The sequence below is a fragment of the Elgaria multicarinata genome, chromosome 4 (assembly GCF_023053635.1).
Source record: "Elgaria multicarinata webbii isolate HBS135686 ecotype San Diego chromosome 4, rElgMul1.1.pri, whole genome shotgun sequence".
Classification (NCBI taxonomy): domain Eukaryota; kingdom Metazoa; phylum Chordata; class Lepidosauria; order Squamata; family Anguidae; genus Elgaria; species Elgaria multicarinata.
The window spans coordinates 61,155,361-61,177,882 of record NC_086174.1 but is presented as its reverse complement, the minus strand read 5'-3'; the positions used below and the strand labels follow the sequence as shown (position 1 = coordinate 61,177,882).

Below are 22,522 nucleotides of genomic sequence, written 5' to 3'. Positions count from 1 at the left end.
ACACTACACTACACACAGTCCCCAGCTGTTGTCATCGCTCTTATCATGTTGGACAGCAAATAGACAAAGTGGGTAATGACTGCAAACCAGCATGGGCGAACATAATCTTTCCCTGGTTACATTGGGCCTTCCTAGAAATGCGTGACTGAGAAATATGATCTCTGGGCTTATTTTCTCTTGCTGAATGATTTTGTGCAGGAGGGATTAAGCTTGGCTTTCATGCTCTCTGTAAGCTTCATCCGACTAGCATTTTATTGCACACTTGTTACTGGGCACTCACGGAGTTTGCTCAGGTCCCTCACATGACATCTGCCTCCTGAGCGCCTTCCGCCCTTCTGGCCTTCCTTGCACGACAAAAAAACCCCTAATTAAACCCGATGTATTTTAAAACACAGAATTGCTGCTATCTCCTGCTGTGTGCAGGAGAAGCAGCACCATTAGAACAGCAAACTCAATGGGCCTCGTGCTCGTTGTGTACTTCCTCTTCTTGATGGAGGAAACAACTTGAGGAAGGAAAACACAAGCGGAGAAGCGAGGTAGGGAGCGTGTTAACCCTCGGCCTTGAAGTTACCCATCAATTTTTGTGAACCGTCCAGAGAGCTTCGGCTGTTGGGCGGTATAGAAATGTAATAAATAAATAATAATAATAATAATAAATAAAATCAATGGCTGGCGCCTGGAGAGAAGCCTGAGCAGGGACACAGGTTGTTTGGTCGAATTTCTCCACGATGGTGAGGTATATTGTATTTCTGTTAAATTATAGTTTTTCACAATTGCCCTGCTTATTTCACAGAACTTTATGGGAGAGAATGAGATGGTGTCTTCCACTTGTATTTCTCATATGTTTTCCCACTGTTTCCTCTGTCTTTTTTTCTTACCACAGAGAATCATTTAAGGAGGGAAAGGCAGAATAGCTGCACAATGCCTTGGATTGGGGATGCTAAGAGCCTTCATCTAGAAAGTGCTTAAGATTTTCTGGATTGTGCCCCCTGCTGAATGAACCACTGAAATGTCTACTTCAGGTGACTAAAGTCATTTTTACGACCTTCTAATTGTTTTATTATGCCATTCATGCAGAAGTACCTAGACAGGCTTTGGGGCTGTTAATGTTATAAATAAACGACAAACTATTGACTTTGGCTTAAGTGGGTCATGTCATAAACATGGAAGAGAAAAAACAGATCCCTCCAGCTCATGTTATTTTCTGCAGTACTAATGACCGTCACTGATGAGCCCCAAGCAACACTAGGCTCGATGTAGGGATCCTTATGGGAAGAAAATAAAACTTAAGTCTCAAGAGGACCTCAAGTGGGCAGATGTGGAAATGATCTTGGCAACAGCTATTTAATTTGTCCTAGGAGAACTAAGGGTGCTTCCAGATGAGGTTCTTCTTCTGCAATCACCCCACCTGGTTCAAAGAATTTTACAAGCAGTCCAGAAGATATTGTCTTTAATTTTGTATCCCTTTCCTGTTTTTCTACCAGTTCTTTTTCCAGACCAGAAAAAAATCTGTTAAGGGGCTAAACATGTGCTATGTGGGTGACTTGGACCCAGAGCTGGGCCGGATCTACACTACTGCTTTAAAACACTTTATAACAATTTTGACAACTGTCCTGGGCCCCAACAGTTGTCAAAACTGTTATAAAGCGCTTTAAAGCACCTTAAAGCAGTAGTGTTGATCCTGCCCTGGTGTCAAGGGTAGGCATGCTTGGGCACCTGCCAAGCTCCCCTCCCACACACACAAGGGCCCCTGCTTAATGTTGCAACCTGCTTGCCTCTCATTCTGGGTCAGACAACAATAGTGATGAGGAGGAGCTGTGGATGCTGCTGCCTGCTTGCTTGCTTACTAGCTCTCTGCCTGTCAAACAGACAAGTGGTAGCCATGATGAGAAAGAGGATGAGGAGCAATAGCAGCTGGTGACAATGGCGGTGAGAAGACTCACTGAGGGAAAGTACCTGTTGAGGATGCCTTGTCCAAGGGCCCTCAAAAGTCTCGAGCTGGTCCTGATTGGACCTTCCCTTTTGCTGCCCACAGTTATATCACACCCACTAGTGGTGACAGGGAAACTGCAGAGGCTCTTGGAGGAAATGGAGTATCTGGACACATTTCTGTTCGGGTTCAGGCCTGGTTTTGGGATGGAATCTACCTTGGTTGCCCTTACAGATGACCTTTATTGGGAGAGGGACAAGGGAAGTGTGACCCTGTTGCTTCTCCTTGGACTCTCAGCTTTTTGTACCATAAAATCCTCCAGGACCAGCTCCATAAGGTTGGAGTAGAGGTCACTGTATGAAAGTGATTCCATTCCTACCTGTGGGTTTGGTTCCAGAGAGGCAATGGGGCGGGTATGTGTGTGTGTTTGTCTCTTGACCCCTTGGCAATTGTGCTGTGGGGTGCCACAAGGCGTGGTCATATCACCAATGTTTCTTTTTTTACATCTCTATAAAGTTGTGAGATGTGGTCATTAGGGGTAAGGTGTCAACAGTATATAGATGACACCCAGCTGATCAAATGGGCTCCTAGTATAGAGTGTTTTCTGCAGACAATTTAAGTCATGTCTGTTTCTGCGGACAACTTAAGTCATATTTCCGCATTTCTCCCATAAGGAATGAGAAAATCACCCGGAAGCCTTTGCTTCTGCAAAACAGTTATCTTTTCAGCATACAAACAGCAATATTTTGTTGGGGGTTCTTTCCTGGTAGCATATTATTCTTGATTGTGATTATAGTGTGCTGACTTGTGGTGGTGGAATCCAAAATCCAGTTTAGGTCCAACTAAAATGTCATTAAAGTGTGCAAGCTTTTGAGTTCTAAACAACTGTAATATAGTTACCTATTGCATAGTGACGAATGACACAACTCATGCCCACACCCTGCTATAGGCTATACTATTATTAAATTTATTTTTTTAAAAACTCCCACAACAAATCCTTTCCCACTGTAGTACCATGTAGCCTGATATTCCTTAATTTTTGTCATTGTTATTCTTTGCAGTCTGTGAGATTGAGTTTCCCCTCTCCAGAATTACTGTTGACTCCTGCTTGGATTTTTTTTTTTAAGTGGGAATCGCAAGAAAGATTATCCCAGAGACTGCAGTGTCTACATGTGATGGGATATCATGCCATTGGCATTAGTTTGGAGATTGTGTGAATTTAGACAAAAAGATAAAATTCAGAAATATGATCTGGCACTTTAAAATCCATGGTTTTATAGTTAAGCTCTTTAAAAGTGGGAGTGATTTAAGCATGTGTATAATTTGGTCCTTTATATAAAAATGGGCTTAAATTTGCTTAACTTTAGCTGGCTCATGCCTCTTTTAAAAAAGTGTGTGTGTGTTTTAAAAAGGCAGTTTAAAAGCAGTAGGATTTTATTAATCTCAAGGGGTGTAATTACATGCCTTGCCAGGAAGCTACTTCCAGAGCCGTTGGGGTTACCACGGAAAGACCTCTCTGCTCCTCCCCTCTGATCTCCTTAAAGAAGACGGCTCTTTGAATAGGAGCTTTACCACGGAATAAAAACCGGTAAACCTCGGTGGAGCGAGATGCTCCTTCTATGCAGATCCGAGGCTGTTAACGGGTTTTACGGTCAAAATCAATACTTTCAATTCGGCTAAGATGACTCAACTGGAACTACACTCCCAAATAAAAGCAACGAAATCTTGTTGGCACGACCCTTGAAAGATTAACACGTTTATTCTTCCATAAGCCTTCGCGGACTAGAGCCTGCTTCACCAGATGCCAAATAAACGTGCACAGAATTAGTCAACTCTGCGAGCACGTGAGACACCCATCTGGGGCGCCTTTTATGGGAGCAGCTGCTTTGCTGGTAACGACGGTCTGGCGATTCAAAAGACAATCCGAATCAACACCTCCCGCGAGGGTTCCGTTCCGGTCCGCCCCTTCCCCTCCGGCTGCCTCGCCCCCGCAGGGCAACGAAGGCGCTCCGGGGCTGTTTTTAAAGAACCTCCGAGGCTCGCCTGTGTGACGTAGGGCCAGGACCCCCAGCTCGCACGCCGATTGGCTGACGAGGGCGGGGGCGGTCACAGGACGTCGCTGTTTGTGTTTGAACGTTCCAGCGGGAGGGTGGGGCGAGGAGAGGAGCCGGGCTCCATGGAGCGGCCATCGATGCGCGGCTGCAGGGCAGGATTGACGGGACACGGCCCCGCCGCCATGGTGCCGGTGCGCGGGGTGAAAAGCGAGTATATGAAGCGCTTCAAGGAGCCGAAATGGGAGGCGTGCGGCCCCTGCTACCAGGAGTTGTTGCGCTACCGCCTGAGCCGGCGCCTCCTGGAACAAGCGCACCGGCCCTGGTTTTGGGACGGCTGGGAGCAGGACAGCAGCCTGAGCGGCGGCGGCGGAGGGAGCAGCGGCGGCAGCAGCAGCGGCGGCGGCTCCCCGTCGCCTCCGGGCACTTCGAGCCCCCCGGCGGCGCAGCAGCGAGAGGCAGAAGCGGCGGGGGCGTTAGTGACCGGGGAGCCTGTTCTCGGCAGGACCGGGGGCGGCACTGGGGAGGCTGCAGCATCGAGCCCGGCAGAGCCCCTGCGCGGATCCGGTAGGTCCTCTAGAGCCTGGGTCGGGGGCCAGCGAGGACGGGACGGGGGGTCTTTTCGAACGACCTTGAGCGGATCGCTCGCTGCCTGCCTGCCTCCGGGAATGCCGGCGGAGGAGATCGGTTTGTGCGGGTGGGGGCGCTGGGAGCCGGCTGGCAGGCGGAGGCGCTGCTGTGGGGCTGGGAGGGAGGGAGGGGGAGCTTCGGCATCCGTCTCTTCTCTGCGTGGGAGGAGCTGCCGCTGGATGTTAATCTGGGGAGCGGGTTCCGAGGCTTTTAAATAAACCCAACAACTGGGAGAGGCAGGCCCTTTTTAACGGGAACGACGACGAAGACGACAGAGCGGGCCATTGCGTCAGGCCTCGCATATGAGAGGGGTACGGCAACACTGACATTGCTGCCAACTCTTCGTTCAGAATGCCGCTAAGTTAAGCTCCATAAACCCAATGGCAAACAATGCACAAAACAGGCTGTGCTGGTGGTTGTATCCTTTGGCCGTGACAGCACGAGCAAGGCGGATGCGGCCGCGGGCGGTGCTAACAGCAGCATCTCGTAGCGATGGGGCCCTCAACGCAAGTGCTCACGGAGACTTCCCAGGGCCCCCTGAAGGCAGGCTCTTCCCCCCCCCCCCTCGTGCAATTGTAAATGTTGATGGCCGCGCTGCCCTCTCACCCAGAGGCCGTGCGTTGGGGGCTTCGGGTCGGGCTTGCAGCTTTACGCCGTCCGTAATGCACAAAGGAAAATGGAGGGTGGCAGGACCCTGCAGGCGCTGCTTCTGCACCGTTTGGGCGTCCGTCGCACTCTCTCCTAACCCATCTGTCAGGGAACGTGCGAAGGCGGTTCTGCCCTTAATTTGTAAAGGCACAGCTAGGACGTGGTTTCTGCTGCATACCCGATCGGGAGGGGGAAGCTCGAAGAAAAGCGCCCTTTCTTCTGTGCGATTGTGTGCGTGTGTGGTGCTAGGGAGGGGAGAGCGAGAGAACGAGAGCCAGCTTGATCGTCACTGCCGTGCAGCAGCCTCAGCCTCAAGAGGCGACTGGATGCTCACGCGGCTTTATCATCGCACACAGATGAATTAGCTTGTCAACTTTAAAACTTCCCTCCTCTTGCCCTCGAGGCTGATGCAAGAGCATCTTTTTTATAAGCCTTTGCCTGGCTTTGCCAAATTGAAAAGCGTAATCATAATCTCTCTCCACCTAGCAGGAAATTAGGTCAGATGCATCGGGTTTGCCCGATGTCTGTTGCTGGGCACAACCTATTTTTTTCATGCATCGCCAAAAAAAGGGACACAGATTTGCATGTGCTGCTTTATATGCATACATACACATTTGGAAATTATTAAGATACTTTAAACAGAAGCACCATAGTGGGGAAGCCAGTGATCAGGTGATCTGGATGTCTGCTGTTCAAGTGCAAACGGTTGATGGACAACTTCCACCGCCACCCCAAACTCTCCTTTCTGATGGTTTTTTATCTTTAAACTGGACTTGGACTAGACAGCCATTCAAATAGAAGACTGTATTCAGTAAAGTAGGGAACATGGCTACACTACTAATTTTGCTAAGCTTTGTAGCTTAAATGTTGTTGCTAATGTCCCCATTTGCTTTATCAAGTGAATTCCCTTTGAAATGGCCAGCACTGCTTGAGGTGAGAATGTTGTCTCCAAGCCACAAAGTGGCTAGATTAATCAGCCTGCCAGTCCTATGTAGTGGGGTGCATGTAAGACCATTGAAACCCCTGCCCCTTGAAACTGGTGGGCTTTGATGTGTCCAGGTTTAGATAAAACTGAGCAATCAAGGCCTTAAAGGAAGGTAGGGCATCCTGGTCTTTCCGGGAGGGAAGGGTAGAAGCCACAGTCCAGGCAAGGCCCTCTCTCCCCCCCCCTTTGCTTTTGAATATTCCATTTGGCATCAGTGGAACCAACTTTGGAGAATGCAATTTTGATTTCAGCCAAAGTACCTTTATCTCTCATAAGCTTTAGGATGCTTAATAGGACAGTTGTTTCCATTGACTTTGCCATTAGCATGTCAGGGCCTCTAAAGTGTATCAAGCAGAAATACCCACACTTATATTGAGGTATGTTTAAAATATTTTTTGACTGCCTGTCAGGACAAAATCCTCCCAACACTGCTTACGACAAAATCGAACCATAAAATTACAATTTCAAGTAATACAACAACAAACTTTGAACACTTTGACCCATTTCCAAAATGGCCATGCCTGCATAAAAGCAATTTAAAAGCCATATACTAGCAGTATAATCTGGTTCTACCCATAAAGGCAGCCTAAAATAATTTAAAATAAAATCGTATCCTAAAAAGAGAGGATGAGTAGCCCCTTTAAAAGAAGAAAAGTGGGAATATGTTCCAAAAAGTTAACTGAAATTCTTCAGCAAAGTATATCTTTGCTGGATTTACACATGGGTGGAGAACTTCAAAGTAGTTAACATACTTCTCTATAGGCCATGTGTCCCATTGATCATGTAAATACAAATTCTGTACCCGAGTTCCCAGAATATGCTTAACTAGATTTTCCAACAACGTATTGCAGCAAACCATGGTTAGTGGCTAAGAGTACACTCAGCAGGGAGGAATAGCCAATCTTGCATACCTTCTTGTTTATCTGGATCATCCATGTATTTGCAAACACAAGTTTGGTGTGCTTTCTCTCTCTCATGATACTAGAACACCCAGGGCCATCCCATGAAGTTGATTGGTGGGCGCTTCCAGACAGATATAAGGAAGTACTTCTTCACGCAGCACATAGTTAAACTATAGAATTTATGGAATTTGCTACCACAAGATATAGAGATGACAACTAACTTGGATTGCTTTAAAAGGAGATTGAACAAATTCCAGGAGGAGATGGCTATCAATGGCTACTAGCCCTGATGGCTATATGCTACCGCCATAAGAAACATGGGCAGGAGGTCGCCCTTGGTCTGATTCAGCATGGCTCTTCTTATGTTCACAGTTTACATTTTTAAGCCTACACCAAAAACAGTGGAGTGGGGTAAAACCTCAAAAAGTAAGCGAAACATGACATGCTTGAGTCAGGGACTGTTATCTTACTTTTGTGAACATTGGATTCTAATTTTAAAAAAAATATGTTCAAATGCTCAGGTATAGAATGAGGTCCATTTCACACAGATATTTGCAGCTTGCAAGTAGCCAAGACAAACTGAAGGAATATACACAACTGATATGTGGAATATACTGTCAACTAGTTATAAAGTTAGCTGATAGGATAATTTGATGCTTTAGCTGATAGGATATAGCTGATAGGATAACTTGATACTGTGAAGGACATGGGGTCTTGCTGGCTTGCAGGCTGTACTGGCTCTTTAATTGTATTATTCTTTCTGTTCTGTATCTGTTCTGGTATGTGTTGTGTAGCTATGATGGTATGTTAAGTGGGGGTGGGAGTGTGGAACTCTCAGTGCCGAGACTCCAAGGTCAGATTGGGCCTCTCACCTGCAGGTTATCTCCCTGGTCGTTAGGATAATTGGGTTTAGTTGTGAGAAGAGAGGGTGAAGCCCTCCCTAGGAGGGGAGGGTTGTTAGGATCCAGGCAGAGCTGGGGGTTGGTTCAGAGAGGTCATGGGGCCCTAAATTCCAATAGGGGATAAAAAGGGTATCCTGTTTGGGATGAACATCTTCTGTTCTGGTTTTGGAGGGAGAACACCCAAGTCAGCATGGGACGGCTGCTCGGAGTAAGCTAGGGTCTTTTGTTTATTTTAAATGTCTGGATTTCCTGAGACAAGGCTAGCCGTTTTTAGGGCTGGGGGTGGGTTGTGTGTTTGAAGGTTTTAGATGGAGCCTTGGCTTCTAGTACATTTATCCTTTTGTTGTCCTTCCTTTGATTCCCCTCCCTTCCCATCCTCTTCTTCTCCCCTTCCCCATTTGTTGCTACCTCTGGCCAAAACCTTACATGTTAGTTTTGGCTGAATGGTATTAAACTTGTTTTGGCCCTTAGCTGAGTGTGTGTGTTTTTATTCCAGGAATCTCTGGCTCATCCTGGTTGGGAAGAGGGCAAGGGGTGGCCGGGGACGACAGGACGTTTGGTCCGGGGCCTACGTTGCAGGAAGGTTGGATTGACTCCAACCTTCGTCTACAGATACAAGTGCCACAAAACAAATTTTCAGGACCAGCTCATATTTGCCAAGATAATTATGATTTATGGTGTTACTAAAAAAGCTGCAAAGGCCTAATATGCATGACAACGTTGAGTTGACTGTATGCTATTCTTCCTGTACAATAATTATGTTAAACTAACTGGTGTCACAAATGTGACATTGGTTTATATCAACTTTCCCCAACCCTGTAGCCTCCAAATGTGCTAGACTACAGCTCTTATAATCCCCAACCAATGTGAGGATGCTGGGAGTTGTAGTCCAATCATCTGGAAGGATCCAACTTGGGGAAGGCTGGCTTAGATTATCCTTGGTCGTCTTACTATTGTCGGACTGATCTTGTTCCTCTGCTACTTCTCATTTTATGACAAAAATGTAATGGTACCATGATCCACAGCCTTTACAAGAATGTGTAAAGACGAGCAGTGACCCCATGTGTCCGCAGTGTGTTCAGCATGTGCAGAGAGCCTCTCTAATTGTGCTGGTGATTCTCACGTGATCCATAGCTGCTTATGTAAGTTGTTGCTATGGTATCGTGCATCTTAAAAATTGCATAAGCTTTTATTCTTCCAGAAAAAATAAGGCCATAACAGCAGCAAAGGAGTGGTAGTGTAGCCCCAGATGGCATCATGGTGCCAGCCAGACGGTTGGGTGATGGGAATTCTGCTCTTTCACATGACATCTGCTGCAGCCGTTCTTGATCTGGTCTCTGGTAGAGGGGAGGCATCACACCTTGCTCTAATGCTATACAGCTCTGCTTGTTTGCTGCTGCATCCACGCTCCAGCTCTGCTGTCTCCTTTGAAGTCCTTTTAAAGGAGTGTTATATTTTCCCTAGGGTAGAATGTGCTATTTTTCCTAGGCTGCCATGTTGACATAAGGTGGACATGAAACCAGATGCCCTGTTGCCGACTCTTGTGAGAATTTTTTTTATTATTATTGCATTTATATCCCACCTTTTTTCCTCCAAGGAGCCCAAGGTGGTGTATATAATCCTCCTCCCCATTTTATCCTCACAACAACAACCCTGTGAGCTAGGTTGGGCTGAGAGTCTGCGACTGGCCCAATGTCACCCAGTGGGATTCCATGGCCAAGTGAGGACTAGAGCCCAGATCTCCTGACTACCAGTCCAACACTTTAGCCACGACTACACCACACTGGCTCTCAGTAGGTGATGGTGGATCAAGCAGGAGTTGGTTTCAGCCAGGGCCGGCCCTACCAGTAGGCGGTGTGAGATGCTCCCCTAGAGTAGTCAATGTTAGAGGGTGGGGAGTGGCCATGTATTGAAAAGCTGGGCTGTGTGTGTGCTGTTCCCTGCCTGCTCTGTGCCTCCTATGCTAGCCTGGTGATCTCAGGTGCAGCTAGGTTGCTGTCCTTTTGCCAGTGCTGAAGTAAGGTTCAACTCCCGGTCTGGCTGGTGTACCTGGAGTGTGTGTGTGTGTGTTTGTAGAACAACACCATTTTGTTCTTTGCCTAGGGCAGCAAATTGTCTTTCGTATTTTATTGCTATGAGCTGCCATGGCAGGGCTTCTGCCTTGAAAGGTGGTCAAAATATGTTTGATGATGATGATGATGATGATGATGATGATGATGATGATGATGTCTTGGCCCATATCTAGTTTCAGCTGTAGTGTAAATCAGCCTTCCTCAAGTTGGTGCCCTCCAATGGTCATGGTGGCTGGGAATGATGGGACTTGTGGTCCAGTGTATGTGGAGGGTGCCAGTTTGGGGAAAGCTGCAGATTTTAACTATGGTTCCATTCAAGAAATGTATGAGTTCTGGTTTGAGCTAGCCCTCTAGTTTTGTTTCAGTTATAGCCCATGAGGCGAGGTGAATCCAGCTTATTCTCTTAAGCATCACACCATCCCTATATATACTATTTCCCCTTCACTGTTTCCCTAAATGCTCATTTCAAAGCATGATCCTGACTTATTTAAGTGTGGATGGCATATTGTGCAGTCGGGCCATATACTACTTCCTTATATTAACTGTTCTATTTGCAGTAGTAGGCTGCATTGCTTGTACATATTTGTTGGGGCAGGGCAGGGAGGGAGCAGGCTAACCTGAACTCACATCTCATTTTCTCCCAGAGGAAGAAGACCAAGAAAAAGCTGAAGCAGAGAGAGATGAAAAGAAGTCTGTGGGGAAAGGAACCGACACTTCAACCCATCATCAGAAAGGGCAGCCTTTGAGTCGCGGTGCCTTGGGTGGCCGAGGTGACAGGAGGCGAGCGAAAAGTCCTCAAAGGACAGATGCAGCAAAGGGGCTGAAACACCCATTTGCTTTATATGGTTGGGGAGAAAAACAGACTGATACGGGCAGTCAGAAAACCCATAACGTCTGTGCGTCTGCTTCAGTGAACGAAGTAAGCCCACTTCAAGTCTGAGCCTCTGAGTTTTTTGTCTAAGTGGTTGCCCTCACGACAGCCCTAGAGAGGCTTATTTTGACCCCCGCCCCATGCTTCCAAGGTCACCCCAAGTGTGTTTGCTGGCCAAGGCTCCACTGCCCTTACACCATCTTACACTGAGCAAGAAAACTATAGCATCATGAAATTATCAAGAATTGACTGGGCTACTCCTTCCTGCACCCACTCTTTAAACATCTCTTGCTTCCTGCCCTTTGCTCCTGCGGTTTTTCCATGAGCAGCCACAGAGATCGGCAGGCTTTTGATGGTGTCCCCCAGACTGTAAGGGAGATTGCTGAGCCAGTGAGCTCCAAAGCCACCTCTGTGCATGTCCTACAAAAGAGCAGGCACTTCTCTAAGAAGAGCAAGCATTTGGAGTGCCTAGTTTGCCTCTGTGGTTGGGCAGGCTGGCCTCATCCATGTATTATGCTTGCTTAGCTGCCTGGGCACTTGCCTGAGAACAGGGGGTGTGGGGTCCTACAGCATCCATCTTTGGTCCTCTTTACTCTCCTCACTGCCAGCCTACTACTCTTGATTGCCCCTTTTTGTGTGCTCTTTAGGCCATCACCACCTATGTGGTTCTCCATTGATAGAAGTAAGGTCCTTGCTGCCTTGGCCAGTGGCAATGAGTTGAGCTGGGTGCAGCATTGGCCTTGCTAGGAAGCAGCTGCTTTGGGCAGGACATGCAAAATTTCCCTGCACCAAGCCTGTTCTCCAGTGAGTGAGTGAGTTTCAAATGAATGGGATGGTGTTTGTAGGTGCTCCAATGGGAGTGAGGCATGTAGATATCTTTAAATGGATGGGATAGTGGCCAGTGGCCCTTCTGTAAGTACATTTCTGTGTTGATCATAACAAACTGTGGTGCTGGCACTGAGATGCTGCTATATAGTCCCAAAGAGAATCTTCTCCAGCCTTGCTTTTGCAGATTGCTTTTAACGGGATTTGCTTACTCTGGTTTAATGCAAAGTTTCTTTTTGTTTCTGGCTGCCATTTCAGCGCTGCTGTGGAAGGAACTCTCGATTCTAGGAATGTGGCTTATCCCCTATCAGAGAAAGAGAGGGAGCGTAATCTTTGTAAAACAGCAGGCAGTTAGCATCAAGTGCCCCAAGACAGTGAGCTCAAGTTTTAGGAATGGCACACAAAGTTGAAGTACTGATGACTCCAACATGGTAGGCTTCTGGAGCTTGAGTGACATTGAGAAACTGTAAATTCTTGCAAAGTCAGATTCAAAGTAAAAAGTTTGTTACTGTACTTTTGACAACGTTCTCAAAGAAATATGGTTGAAAGAATCATAGGAACAAAAACAAATCATATAACATATTCTGGTTAAATATGCATGCTGGATTCAGGCTGTCTTGATCTATTGAAATCAATAAAACTAAGCTCAAATAGAACTTTGGCATTAATTCACTTGGAATGAATCCCCAAACTTCTGTACAAATAGTAGCAATGGTTACTGAAGTCAAAGAAATGCCACCTATAGTAAGGCTTGTTCAGGAGTCAAGCACCTCACCATGAGTGTTCTCGTGCATGTTCATGAACAGATGAACAGTGGTATCTGTGCACACAGAGAGAGAGTGAATTCAGGTGACCATATCTTGGCTTAATAAGCTGAGATATGAGAACACTTTTTACCTAAGTAGGCAGCCCCTTTGTTCCTCCCAGCAAACAAACCAGGAGGTCTTCCCTTAACCATCATTTCCTGGTTCAGGTAAGCCAGGAAACAATGGTTAATGGCTTTGGCACAAACTGGGATATTAAATCACCTTTTTGATAAACTGATGTATTCCCAAACCATTAGCAATAGTTTCCTGGTTTGGATGATTTTCTGTCTTGTTTGCCAGCCTGCAGAAAGGAGTGATATGCATAAGAAAAGACTCTTTTCTTAGCTTATTAAGATGAGATATTATAATCCAAACAGTGTGAAATATATCTTTCTAAAACCTTTACTTACCACTTGAATAGAAGCAGAGGTATCCATAGTTAAGGCCTTCCCTCAGAGTAGAAGTTGAACTAATTTCAGTAATGTTTTATAGGCTGCCTATGCCACGTTTGTTCATTAGCCACAGGAAAAAGGGTGATTGGATATTAGATGCGTATAGCAAACTGGCATAGGATATTTTACTTGGAAAGCGTATATTCTGTATTTTTCAAGGCAGCTTACGAATTTAGGAAATGTTATTAGCACAGCAAAATCAGTATATAACTGAAATGATAAATGGCAGAGGACAGGATTAAAAAAATGTGGAGGGACACTATAAACTTAAAAAGTAGTAGTAGTAAAAAAAAAGAAAAAAAGATCACCATTTCGTTAAGGTGGCAGACAAATTAAAACAGTTTTGACCTGGTGCCTAAACCTTAATGGGGTTGACAGCAGGTGAACAATGCTGGGGAGGAATTTGATGAGTGGTGCACCATTTTATCTTTCTGGTAGCCACATGTATAACTTGTGAAGGCAGAGACACCAGGAGAATGTCTCTGAAGATCTCATCCCCAGGCTGGGTTTATATGGGAGCAGACAGTTTTTCTAACAGGGGTGTTGAACCTCTTTCAGTTGAGGGCCAGATTCCATTTGGGAGAAGCTCTCTGGGGCCACATTCCAGGAGTGGGTGGGGCTAAAGGCAAAGGGGTGGGGCTAAAATGCCACCATATTTTAGCTTGAAGCTCTTACTGCCAGTAACTAACCAAATGATTGGTGGTTTGGGGGGAAAGGATGGGGCATGGGAAAGATGTGTGGTGATATAGGGAACTCACGGGCTGGATTTGGCCCCTAGGCCTGAGCCCCCCCACCCCACCCCGTTCTAACAGGAATGACCTTGTATGTGTTGAGGAATGATCTTGTGTGTGTGTGTGTGTTTGGCCATGTAAAAACATCAGTTAATGGCAACATATTTCTTGCTGGTATATAGGGACAAAACCACCTACCCCATTCCAGTGGAGAACATATTCACCTGAACCCATGCCTGGTAACAAATATTAAAATGTATAGGATGGGAATGCTCTATTTGCTAGCAATGGAGCAAATAATTGGCCTGTTTAGATTGGCTGTCAGCACAACTATCTTGAGAGATGAAAGCAGTTCATCGCTGCTAAAAATGTGTGCTAATTTTACCTGAAGCCAGCATACGAAAAGAACAATTGAAGCCTCGCACAGGATAACTGGATTAAGGAGTATTTAAGGCTACACAAATATTTTTGGTAGGTTTTAAGGATGGAAATACCATTCAAGCAACACCAGTCTTGCAGTTTAGTGTGTAATGACTCTCTTACAAGGATATTTTTAACCAGAGGCTCATGGAAATGATGTTCTACTTTAAGGGAGGAACAGCACAGTACAGTTGTACTGTTTGGCAAGGGGAACATGTCAGTGACTTTCTATTTCACCTAGTCAGGGGTGTAGGAGGCTCAGACCAGACATGGGAGAAGTGGGTATGCTCCACAAGGAGTTATTTTGGCTTCCAGTAAGAATAATTCTTCTTTCTTACTGCATCTCTTCATTCCCCACCCCCCAATAAAAAGGCGTGAGCGCTTTAAAAGAAAATCTTACCACTTCAAAAAACAACAACGTTAGGACTATTGGTGACATGTCACATACAAATTACAAAAAGTGGGGGCTGTTCTATTACTTAACCCCTCTTCATAACTACTTTTTAGAATTTAAAGACTCCCAAATTGGACATAGCCTTTACAAAAGAAGATTTTCTGTGCAATGAAATTTTATTGTTTGTTTCAGCATCTAATAAGTGGAGTCCACATACGAAATGGACTCCACTGGTCTATGAATATAGCTGGGTTTTAAAGTCTTTGTCATCTTAGAACAGTATCTGTCAATGCGTCCATCTCTGTGATTTCAGTATTTTAATATTCATTCCTTTATAGAAGAAGTGGTTGGAGCCTTCCTGTGCTAAGCTAATACTGGGCCCATTCAGAAGACACCTTAAACCTTGGCTTTAACCATGGTGGTTAAGCCAGAGAGCCAGGCTGTGTTCAGAAGACACTTAAACCACGGCTTTAACCACGATGAATAAGGCTTTTTGCTGTATTCACTATGGTTAAAGCCATGGTTTAAGGTGTCTTTTGAACACAGCCTGGCTTTCTGGCTTAACCACCATGGTTAAAGCCATGGTTTAAGGTGTCTTCTGAATGGGGCCACTAACTTGGCCACAATCAAAGGAGTTTCTATCTCAACCATTTTTGATAAGTCTCCATTATATTGCAAGCAAATGAGGCAGGACAATAAATATTAGAAGAAAGCATGGGGAAAACATATCTATGGATAACTTCGTAGGTAAATTATCCACAAAGTAACAAAACCAGAGTGTTACTCTGTTTGGTATAGCTTGCCCAGTTCTGATTGATGTTAGCAACTGCAGGGTGCTATGGTAGAAGAAATCTGGTTTTAAGTCTTTCAACCATTCTCCCCCAAGCCAGTGCCCTTCAGATGTGCTGGACTGCAATCCCCATCCTCCCCAGCCAACAAAACGATGACCATGCTGGGTGGGGTTATGGGTATTGTAGTCCAATGTATCTGGAGGGCACCAGGTCAGGGGAGGCTATGGGATTATAAGTGAAAGGGACCGTAAAGGGGAACTGTGTAATGACTCAATTCAAAATGATGCAGTAGCTTGGGAGCTGTATGTTCTATAAAATGAATTAACGCTTCGCTATCTCCATCAGATCCATGAGTCCGCGCTAAGAGCAAAGAACAGAAGGCAAGTGGAGAAAAGGAAGCTGTCTCAGAGACGCATTCACTCGGCAGAAGTGGAGAGAACCTGGAAAGCGCAGTCTGCGGGACCAGACAATCCCTGGATGACGGAATATATGAGGTGTTATTCAGCACGTGCTCGGTGACTCAAAACTTGATTGGACTTGTCTTTTTTTTAATTCAAAAATAGTATCGGGGAAACAGCTGGGACCCTAGAGCAAAACTCCAAACTACTTATGCAGCATTTTTACAAAAGGATTTTTCCAACATTTATTACACTTGTTTATATTTTGGCTACTTATCTCGGCAGCTGAAGGAACAATTGGGTCCATGCTGATGGGGGCTAGGTTGGCCAGTATAGCTTCCTTAAAAAGAGTCATGCCAAGAGATATTTCTCTTGACCTTCAGCTGCAAATATATCAAAGGTTGTAGAAGGAACCTTTTCAATGAAAGAACTCGCAAGGGTTTCTTGACAGAAATGTAGTCCTTCTTTGATAACTAAGGACCTGCAGAACGTTAGTTGTCCTTAAGATGCATTGAGAGTTTGTTACAACTAACTTAAACTTTTCTTTGTATCGAGGGCCATGAAATTTTACAAATCAGGTTGCTGTAAAAATTCTTTAAGGAGGGATGTAGGTGCCATTGCATTTCCTTGTGGCTTTTATATTACTTTGCAATGATTTGCATCAGGCCTGCATAACTTGTGATCTAGCAAGCCAAATGCCACCCACCAACTGTCTCTGGAGGCTTACTGTGGATTTAATAAACCACCTGTTATTCCTTCCCAAGATTGCAAAAACAGTAGGTTGTTATCCACCTGACATCACATAAATGGCCTGCTATCTGTGAAGGATGGTATATCTGGAATCACAAGGGCCAGTTTTAGAAGTCTGAAAGTTTCCCCAAACATTTGGCAATTTTTTAGAGTGATTTGTTCCAGATTACATTCCATTTGTGGATTTTGTGGCCATCTGGAATGGGGAGGTTTTGGTGCAATAGATTAGTAATGTGCTATGATTGTATTTTTAAACTGTTTATTTGCTATCATGAACTCATACCAAATGATGGATATAGACAATCATTAATTAGTGATGGAGCTCTGTTTAGTAGTTTACAGTAAGTAACATGGACTGAACTGGGATGTATTTTTCTTTCAATGCTTCATCTGGATGGACTAAAATATGTTTTGTAAACAGTTTTGTTAGATAAGCTTCTGCATAGTGAAATTTTTCTATTGTTTGTACACTAAATTCTTTAAATCTTCTACAAGCTTGATCAAGCCAGTGTACATTCCATAAAGTATGTTCAGGACTCAGGTTGATCATGCAGATTTTGCTATATTTCTCAAGTGTATAACATGTCCTTGTCCTGTCCCCCCCCCAAAAAAGTGAGTTTGTGTAATTCAGAGGAAGAAGCCACTGGCAACCTTTAGAACATAACAAACCAGCTGCAGTTTAGAGTTTGTATCACATATTGTGAGACTGCCTGCTTTCTTTAATATCAAGCTTTGAACTGGTGGTTATGACTGCTTAAAATAATTTTGGCTACAATAATTACCTCCTCAGATCTCAAAGTATGTTGGCTTCAGTAATGGGATGCTTGTGAGAGTAACTTCTGTACAGCTAGCATTCATCTCTGTCATTAAGATTTCAGTAAATCAAATTTTGTAAAACAGTTATGAGGGTTTGCTGGATACTCTTATCAGAAACTGTGGTTAACCAGTGTCAACTTGCCTCTCCTGTATGTGTTATTTGGCCCTGCATTGATTTCAGCTTTCTGTTTTTCCTTCTACCTATAGATGCATTTACTTGGGCTTCTTGTTGGAATGTGTTCTTATCCTTTCTAATGTTCCTTACTTTCAATTTACAAAATTAAAACACTTTAACTGTATGTGGCTTTAACTTAGGGATGGACAACTTGTGGCCCTCCAGATGTTTTGGCCTACAACTCCCATCGTCCCTCACCATTAGCTATGCTAGGTAGGGCTGATGGGAGTTGTAGGCTAAAACATCTGGAGCACCACAGATTGCCCACTTCTGCTTAAGTAGAGGATGAATCATTCCCTCTCTGGCATTCAGGTGCAAGTGCTATTGCCAATGTAGCCAAAATGGTGAAATTTCCTTCTCAGGCATGGGTAATTTGCAACGTTCTCCCAAGTGTGTTAAAGTACAAAAAAGCTTTATAAGACGAAAACCCCTAAGCTGTAGGGGGATGTAAAACAGTCCAGCGAAGACTGAGTATGCTCAGTGGTTATGGAATGCTGACTTGGTGGCAGAAAGAATGAATTAACTTTTCAGAATGCAACAGTGGTAAGTCTTAGCTAAATTATTTTGTAGGATCACTTACTGGAAATCCAAGAGGGTGCATATGCTATCCAAATGGATTTGGATACATTGTTGTACATTCCTCTTCTTCAGCTGCGCTTGCTGACTGTTGTAGTTGGGAAGCCTTTTGAAAGTAAGTAGCATGCTAAAAATCTGTGTCTGCTGTCTTCTGCAAGTGTTCAGAGACCAGTGATGGGAAGATACTTAACCAGTTTGCTCCCCTTGCATTTGGAACCTCTGCTCATCACTTCTTTGAAAAAAAAAGTATCCTAACTAGTCAGTACATAAGCTTATTTAGAAAGGTGGTTGCTAAAAGAATAGAAAAGGTCTTCCTTTCTGAACTGTTTCAAACTTTCCAAGTAGGAGGAATACTTTTGTTTTTAAAAACACTTGAAATGGAGACATTATCATGAAATAAGCAATGCTTTTTAATGACTCTGCTCTCCTTGCGAGAGTTGTATTATACATTTGCAGCTTTTCTGTTTTCACTAAAAGTACATCCTTCAGTTGCCAAATGCATGAAACACTGAAATGCACAAATGACACTGACAGTTTCAATGTAGTAAAATAATGTATCTACAAATTTGACAAATCGTTGTCAAATTAATGTGAAACAGTGTAAGACAACATTGTGCAATACAGAAGTATGCTTTTGTTTGTGTACTGCCACATGTCCCTCATGCCACAATCAAGTAACTAGTTGCAACTGTTATTAGTGAAGGCGCCGATTTCTTAATTTCCATATCTGATCATGGCTTATATTGAGATGTGTTTGTTTTCTCAGTTTTTCTTCAAAGCTCTTGGTTGGGGAGGTGGAAGCTTTTAAACCTACTCCACAGTCTGAGACGTTCTACCTGTTCTTGGCGGCCATCTCCTCTGTAGGTGACTCCATAGCTGCAGCTTGCTGCTGTATAGGTAAGGATATATGGACTGGAGCACGACTTCAACACTGGTATTGAGACTATTAAAATGGAGAATCTCAGACTTGCTCTAAAACTGACAATTATGTTCTTTGCCTTTCTGCAGCTTCTATGGTTGGCACAACAGTCCTGGTGATTGTACTGTGAAACCTCAGCTGCTTTGTGAAATATGGCTCTGGCTTAAATTGCTGCAAAATATTAGTATGTGTGATGCGCACACACCCAATTAGCTGTCATGCACCTGCTGGAGTGTTTGTGCCTCACCTTGAGAGCCATTGATTTTAAGCAATAGGTACACTTTACTTTAAGCTACTGGGAATTACATCCATACCAGACTGGCACTAAAAGATCGCTTCCAGGTGCTTCCATCTGTACATGAAAAAAGCACTCTTTCAAAGTGGGTTACAACATATTAGTAGGGTACATGTTTACACCTGTCCCACATATGTCAGGTTCTGACTTGGGGTTAGCTGGACCAAGACACTGGTTTGATACCTTGAGAAATGTAGCCTAAAGCCAAAATGTACTCGTAATGGGGTAAGTGACCAGACCAAACTAGACAGACATCTTTGCACAGAGCTGTTTAGGCCTAGGTACTTGTAATCAAGTGATGTCTGGCAGCAAAGCCATGAACTCATTCAGTCTCTGCACTTCCAGCTAAACTTGACAAAGAAAAAGGGTTGAGGTCAGAGGAACAAGGAAAGCTGCCTCACTTAGCTGTTGAGCACTGAAATCACTTTAGAGCAAAGCTTGGAAAAAATAAAGCTTGAAGCAATATGTGACTTAGAATGTTTTTGAATAGTACTTGTTTTTTCTAATATTTTTGTGTTCTTTCTATTTAATTGTTCTTGCCCTGACTTTGTATATGTGAATAAAACAGATTTTAAAAAAACCCATTTGTTTCATGATCAGTCTCATGGATATATTTAACTGGTTCTTTAAAGTTGAGTTTCATGGATCCAGTGACTTTTGAGTTAATTTGATGGTTTGCCAAAATGTCGGCTTGAGGGAGATGACGCAGAGGAATACAGAAACTAATTTTAAACTGTCAGACACAAGAATTAGATCATAATAAAGTATACAAGTCCCCAACTTCAGTGGTAAGTGATTTTCCAGTTTTACCAGGAAAGTTTGAGAAAACATTACATAAATATTTGTTTGCTATAAGAGTAGATAAAAAAGTCCATATATAAAGCTCAGTGTCAACTAGTTCCAGGCTAGAAGCAGTGGTCAATATCCATTGCAAGATGACCGCAGACTCCATGGCTCTTACAAGATGTTTGCAACTAATCTGGGTATTCTCATAGGAAGTAATTTCAGATTGAAAGTTCAGCAACAAGTAAAGCAGGAGAGAAAAGTGATCAACTTTGTTAAGTTGATAAAACATGTTCTGTATAAGAGGGAAGCTAAACTGCCATAGAAATGGAGCAATATAGCAACCTGAGCTGCACACAGGAGAGTGATTTTGTCTGCCCTGTGTTCTCTTCCCAATTGGAAAAGACACAGGGCAGGCAAAGTGCCTTTACTGCACATAGGTGTTCTCTGATAAAAGACCTGTGTGCAGCAAAGCTAGTTCCTGGAAGACACACAGGACCATCCTTTTCATGTACCCCTGCTGTGAACCAAAATATGTCAATGAAAGAAGTCTTAGGATGAACTACCCTCTCGTTTTAAAGTATATGCTATAGGGGTAGAAGGCACTTTGTAGCAATTTTTTCTTGCGTTTCTCAAGCAAACAAATGTAACCTCCAGTTTTCTATGGAATATAGATGAGTCATCTTCCTCTTCACATTACGAGAACATACTATCTAAATATTGCACAGTTGGATTCCAGATCATTCAGAGTAAAAGATAAAGAAAATCCAATTATTACCATCTAGCAATAACTTAAGTAGGTCCAAAGCTTTTGTAAAACAGAGGCATTCTCTATAATGAAACCATTTAAAGACCCAGAAGAAAAAAAAATCCAATTATAGCATACATACATTTACAAAGACTTTGTGTGCTTGTCTTCATTGTAGTCACGCTTTGCCAAGCCATTTTGCAGAGTCAAGTCATGAATTTTAGAGCATTTGTGTATTTGCTGTATACATATATACAATGCATATAAGTTAAATCAAATGAGTGTGACTCAGAGCTAGAACTTATTTTTGTTGCACTCTGGAGATGCTAACTTAGACAGGAGTAGCGGCTGAAAAAGCTGATCATCCAGGAAACAAACTCCCCCATCCATTCTACCCACACCCTTCCCAAGTATGCTAGGTGTTTGAAAAGAAACCTGCATTTAATACATTTAAATAAAACCTTTTATTTCATCACTTTGAGTAACATTTCTCTGATGACATTAAGCAGCATAATCAATTCTTTATACAGTATAGAAATCATGCACTTCAGGTTTGTTAATGTATATTAATACTATGTAAATGCACTTTTATTTTTAGAACAGTTAAATGCTAAGAGCAAGTACATACCATCTTGAGGCTCAACCGTAATAATGCTCCTTAAGCTCCTGGAGTTCCTATTTGTGGAACCAAGCCAATATAGGCAGCAATCTAGTATAGTTGATTTGCACTAAATATTACAGTACTCCAGTGCGTCAAACTATGTGCTGGATTGCAGCTGCAATTTTTAGAGTCCTGAGGGTAGAACTATATACTGCAGGGGAAACACAGGGTTCCCAAACCCCATATTTTCCTCATAAACAATGCAGGGGAGAATCCTTTCCCCATTTAATTTCCTCCTTCCACCTATCTACCCACCCCAGGCTGAGCCAGGCTCTAGAATGGAAGTGCAGTTATAGGGAGAAAGTAGGAGGGATTTGTAGGGGAGAATCTGAGGGCATGAGAGGAGGAAATCTCATACTCAATCTTTCCATACAGATTCATCCCACCTCTGCACTTATACTAATGAATTGACAAGTGTTTAGGACATGTGCTTGCAAATAAAATGAGCAGGTCTGCCTTTTAGTGTGTCAGCACTAGAAAAAATGACCTGGTTCACACGATCATTTTCAGCTGATAATGATTTAAATAAGCCTTGGTAGTTTGTAGCACATACCGGGTGCCTGCTCTGTAACCCCAGTTGTAGGTTGTCCAAATTCTGCAAGTATGGGTTGTTGGCATGGTAACCAAACCACTCACAACCCTAAAACACCACATGGTTTCTGGGTGGTTTGTTACTCACACCAACAAGCCACCTTCCCGTTTTGGAAGACACAACAACCTACAAGTGGGGGTTGGGTCACAGAACAGATGTGCAACAGGAGCCACAAACCAGTGACTTATTTAAGCCACTGTAGTTGAAAACAATTGTGTGAATCTACCCAATGACTAGCTTTACAATAGCCCCAAAGAAATGTGAAGTCCCACCTAGGTTTGCCCCCCATATGTCAAAGTTATACAGCTTGTGAAGAGCCATTTCTCAATTTAATTTTGTGGAGTGGTGGCAGGAAAGCAGCAAGACAAGTTATTTTCATGCCTGAGTTTATCATGACAA

General features: G+C 43.8%; 1 protein-coding gene across 1 annotated transcript; it reads left to right on the top strand.

The window, feature by feature from the left end:
• The first annotated feature begins 4,113 nt into the window (after nucleotides 1-4,113).
• Nucleotides 4,114-17,099, top strand: CCSAP (centriole, cilia and spindle associated protein). Its single transcript, XM_063124391.1, has 3 exons — nucleotides 4,114-4,548; nucleotides 10,765-11,039; nucleotides 15,756-17,099. Exons 1-3 carry the CDS (start codon nucleotides 4,122-4,124, stop codon nucleotides 15,927-15,929), a joined length of 876 nt encoding a protein of 291 aa, XP_062980461.1. The 5' UTR covers nucleotides 4,114-4,121; the 3' UTR covers nucleotides 15,930-17,099.
• The last annotated feature ends 5,423 nt before the right edge of the window (nucleotides 17,100-22,522 follow it).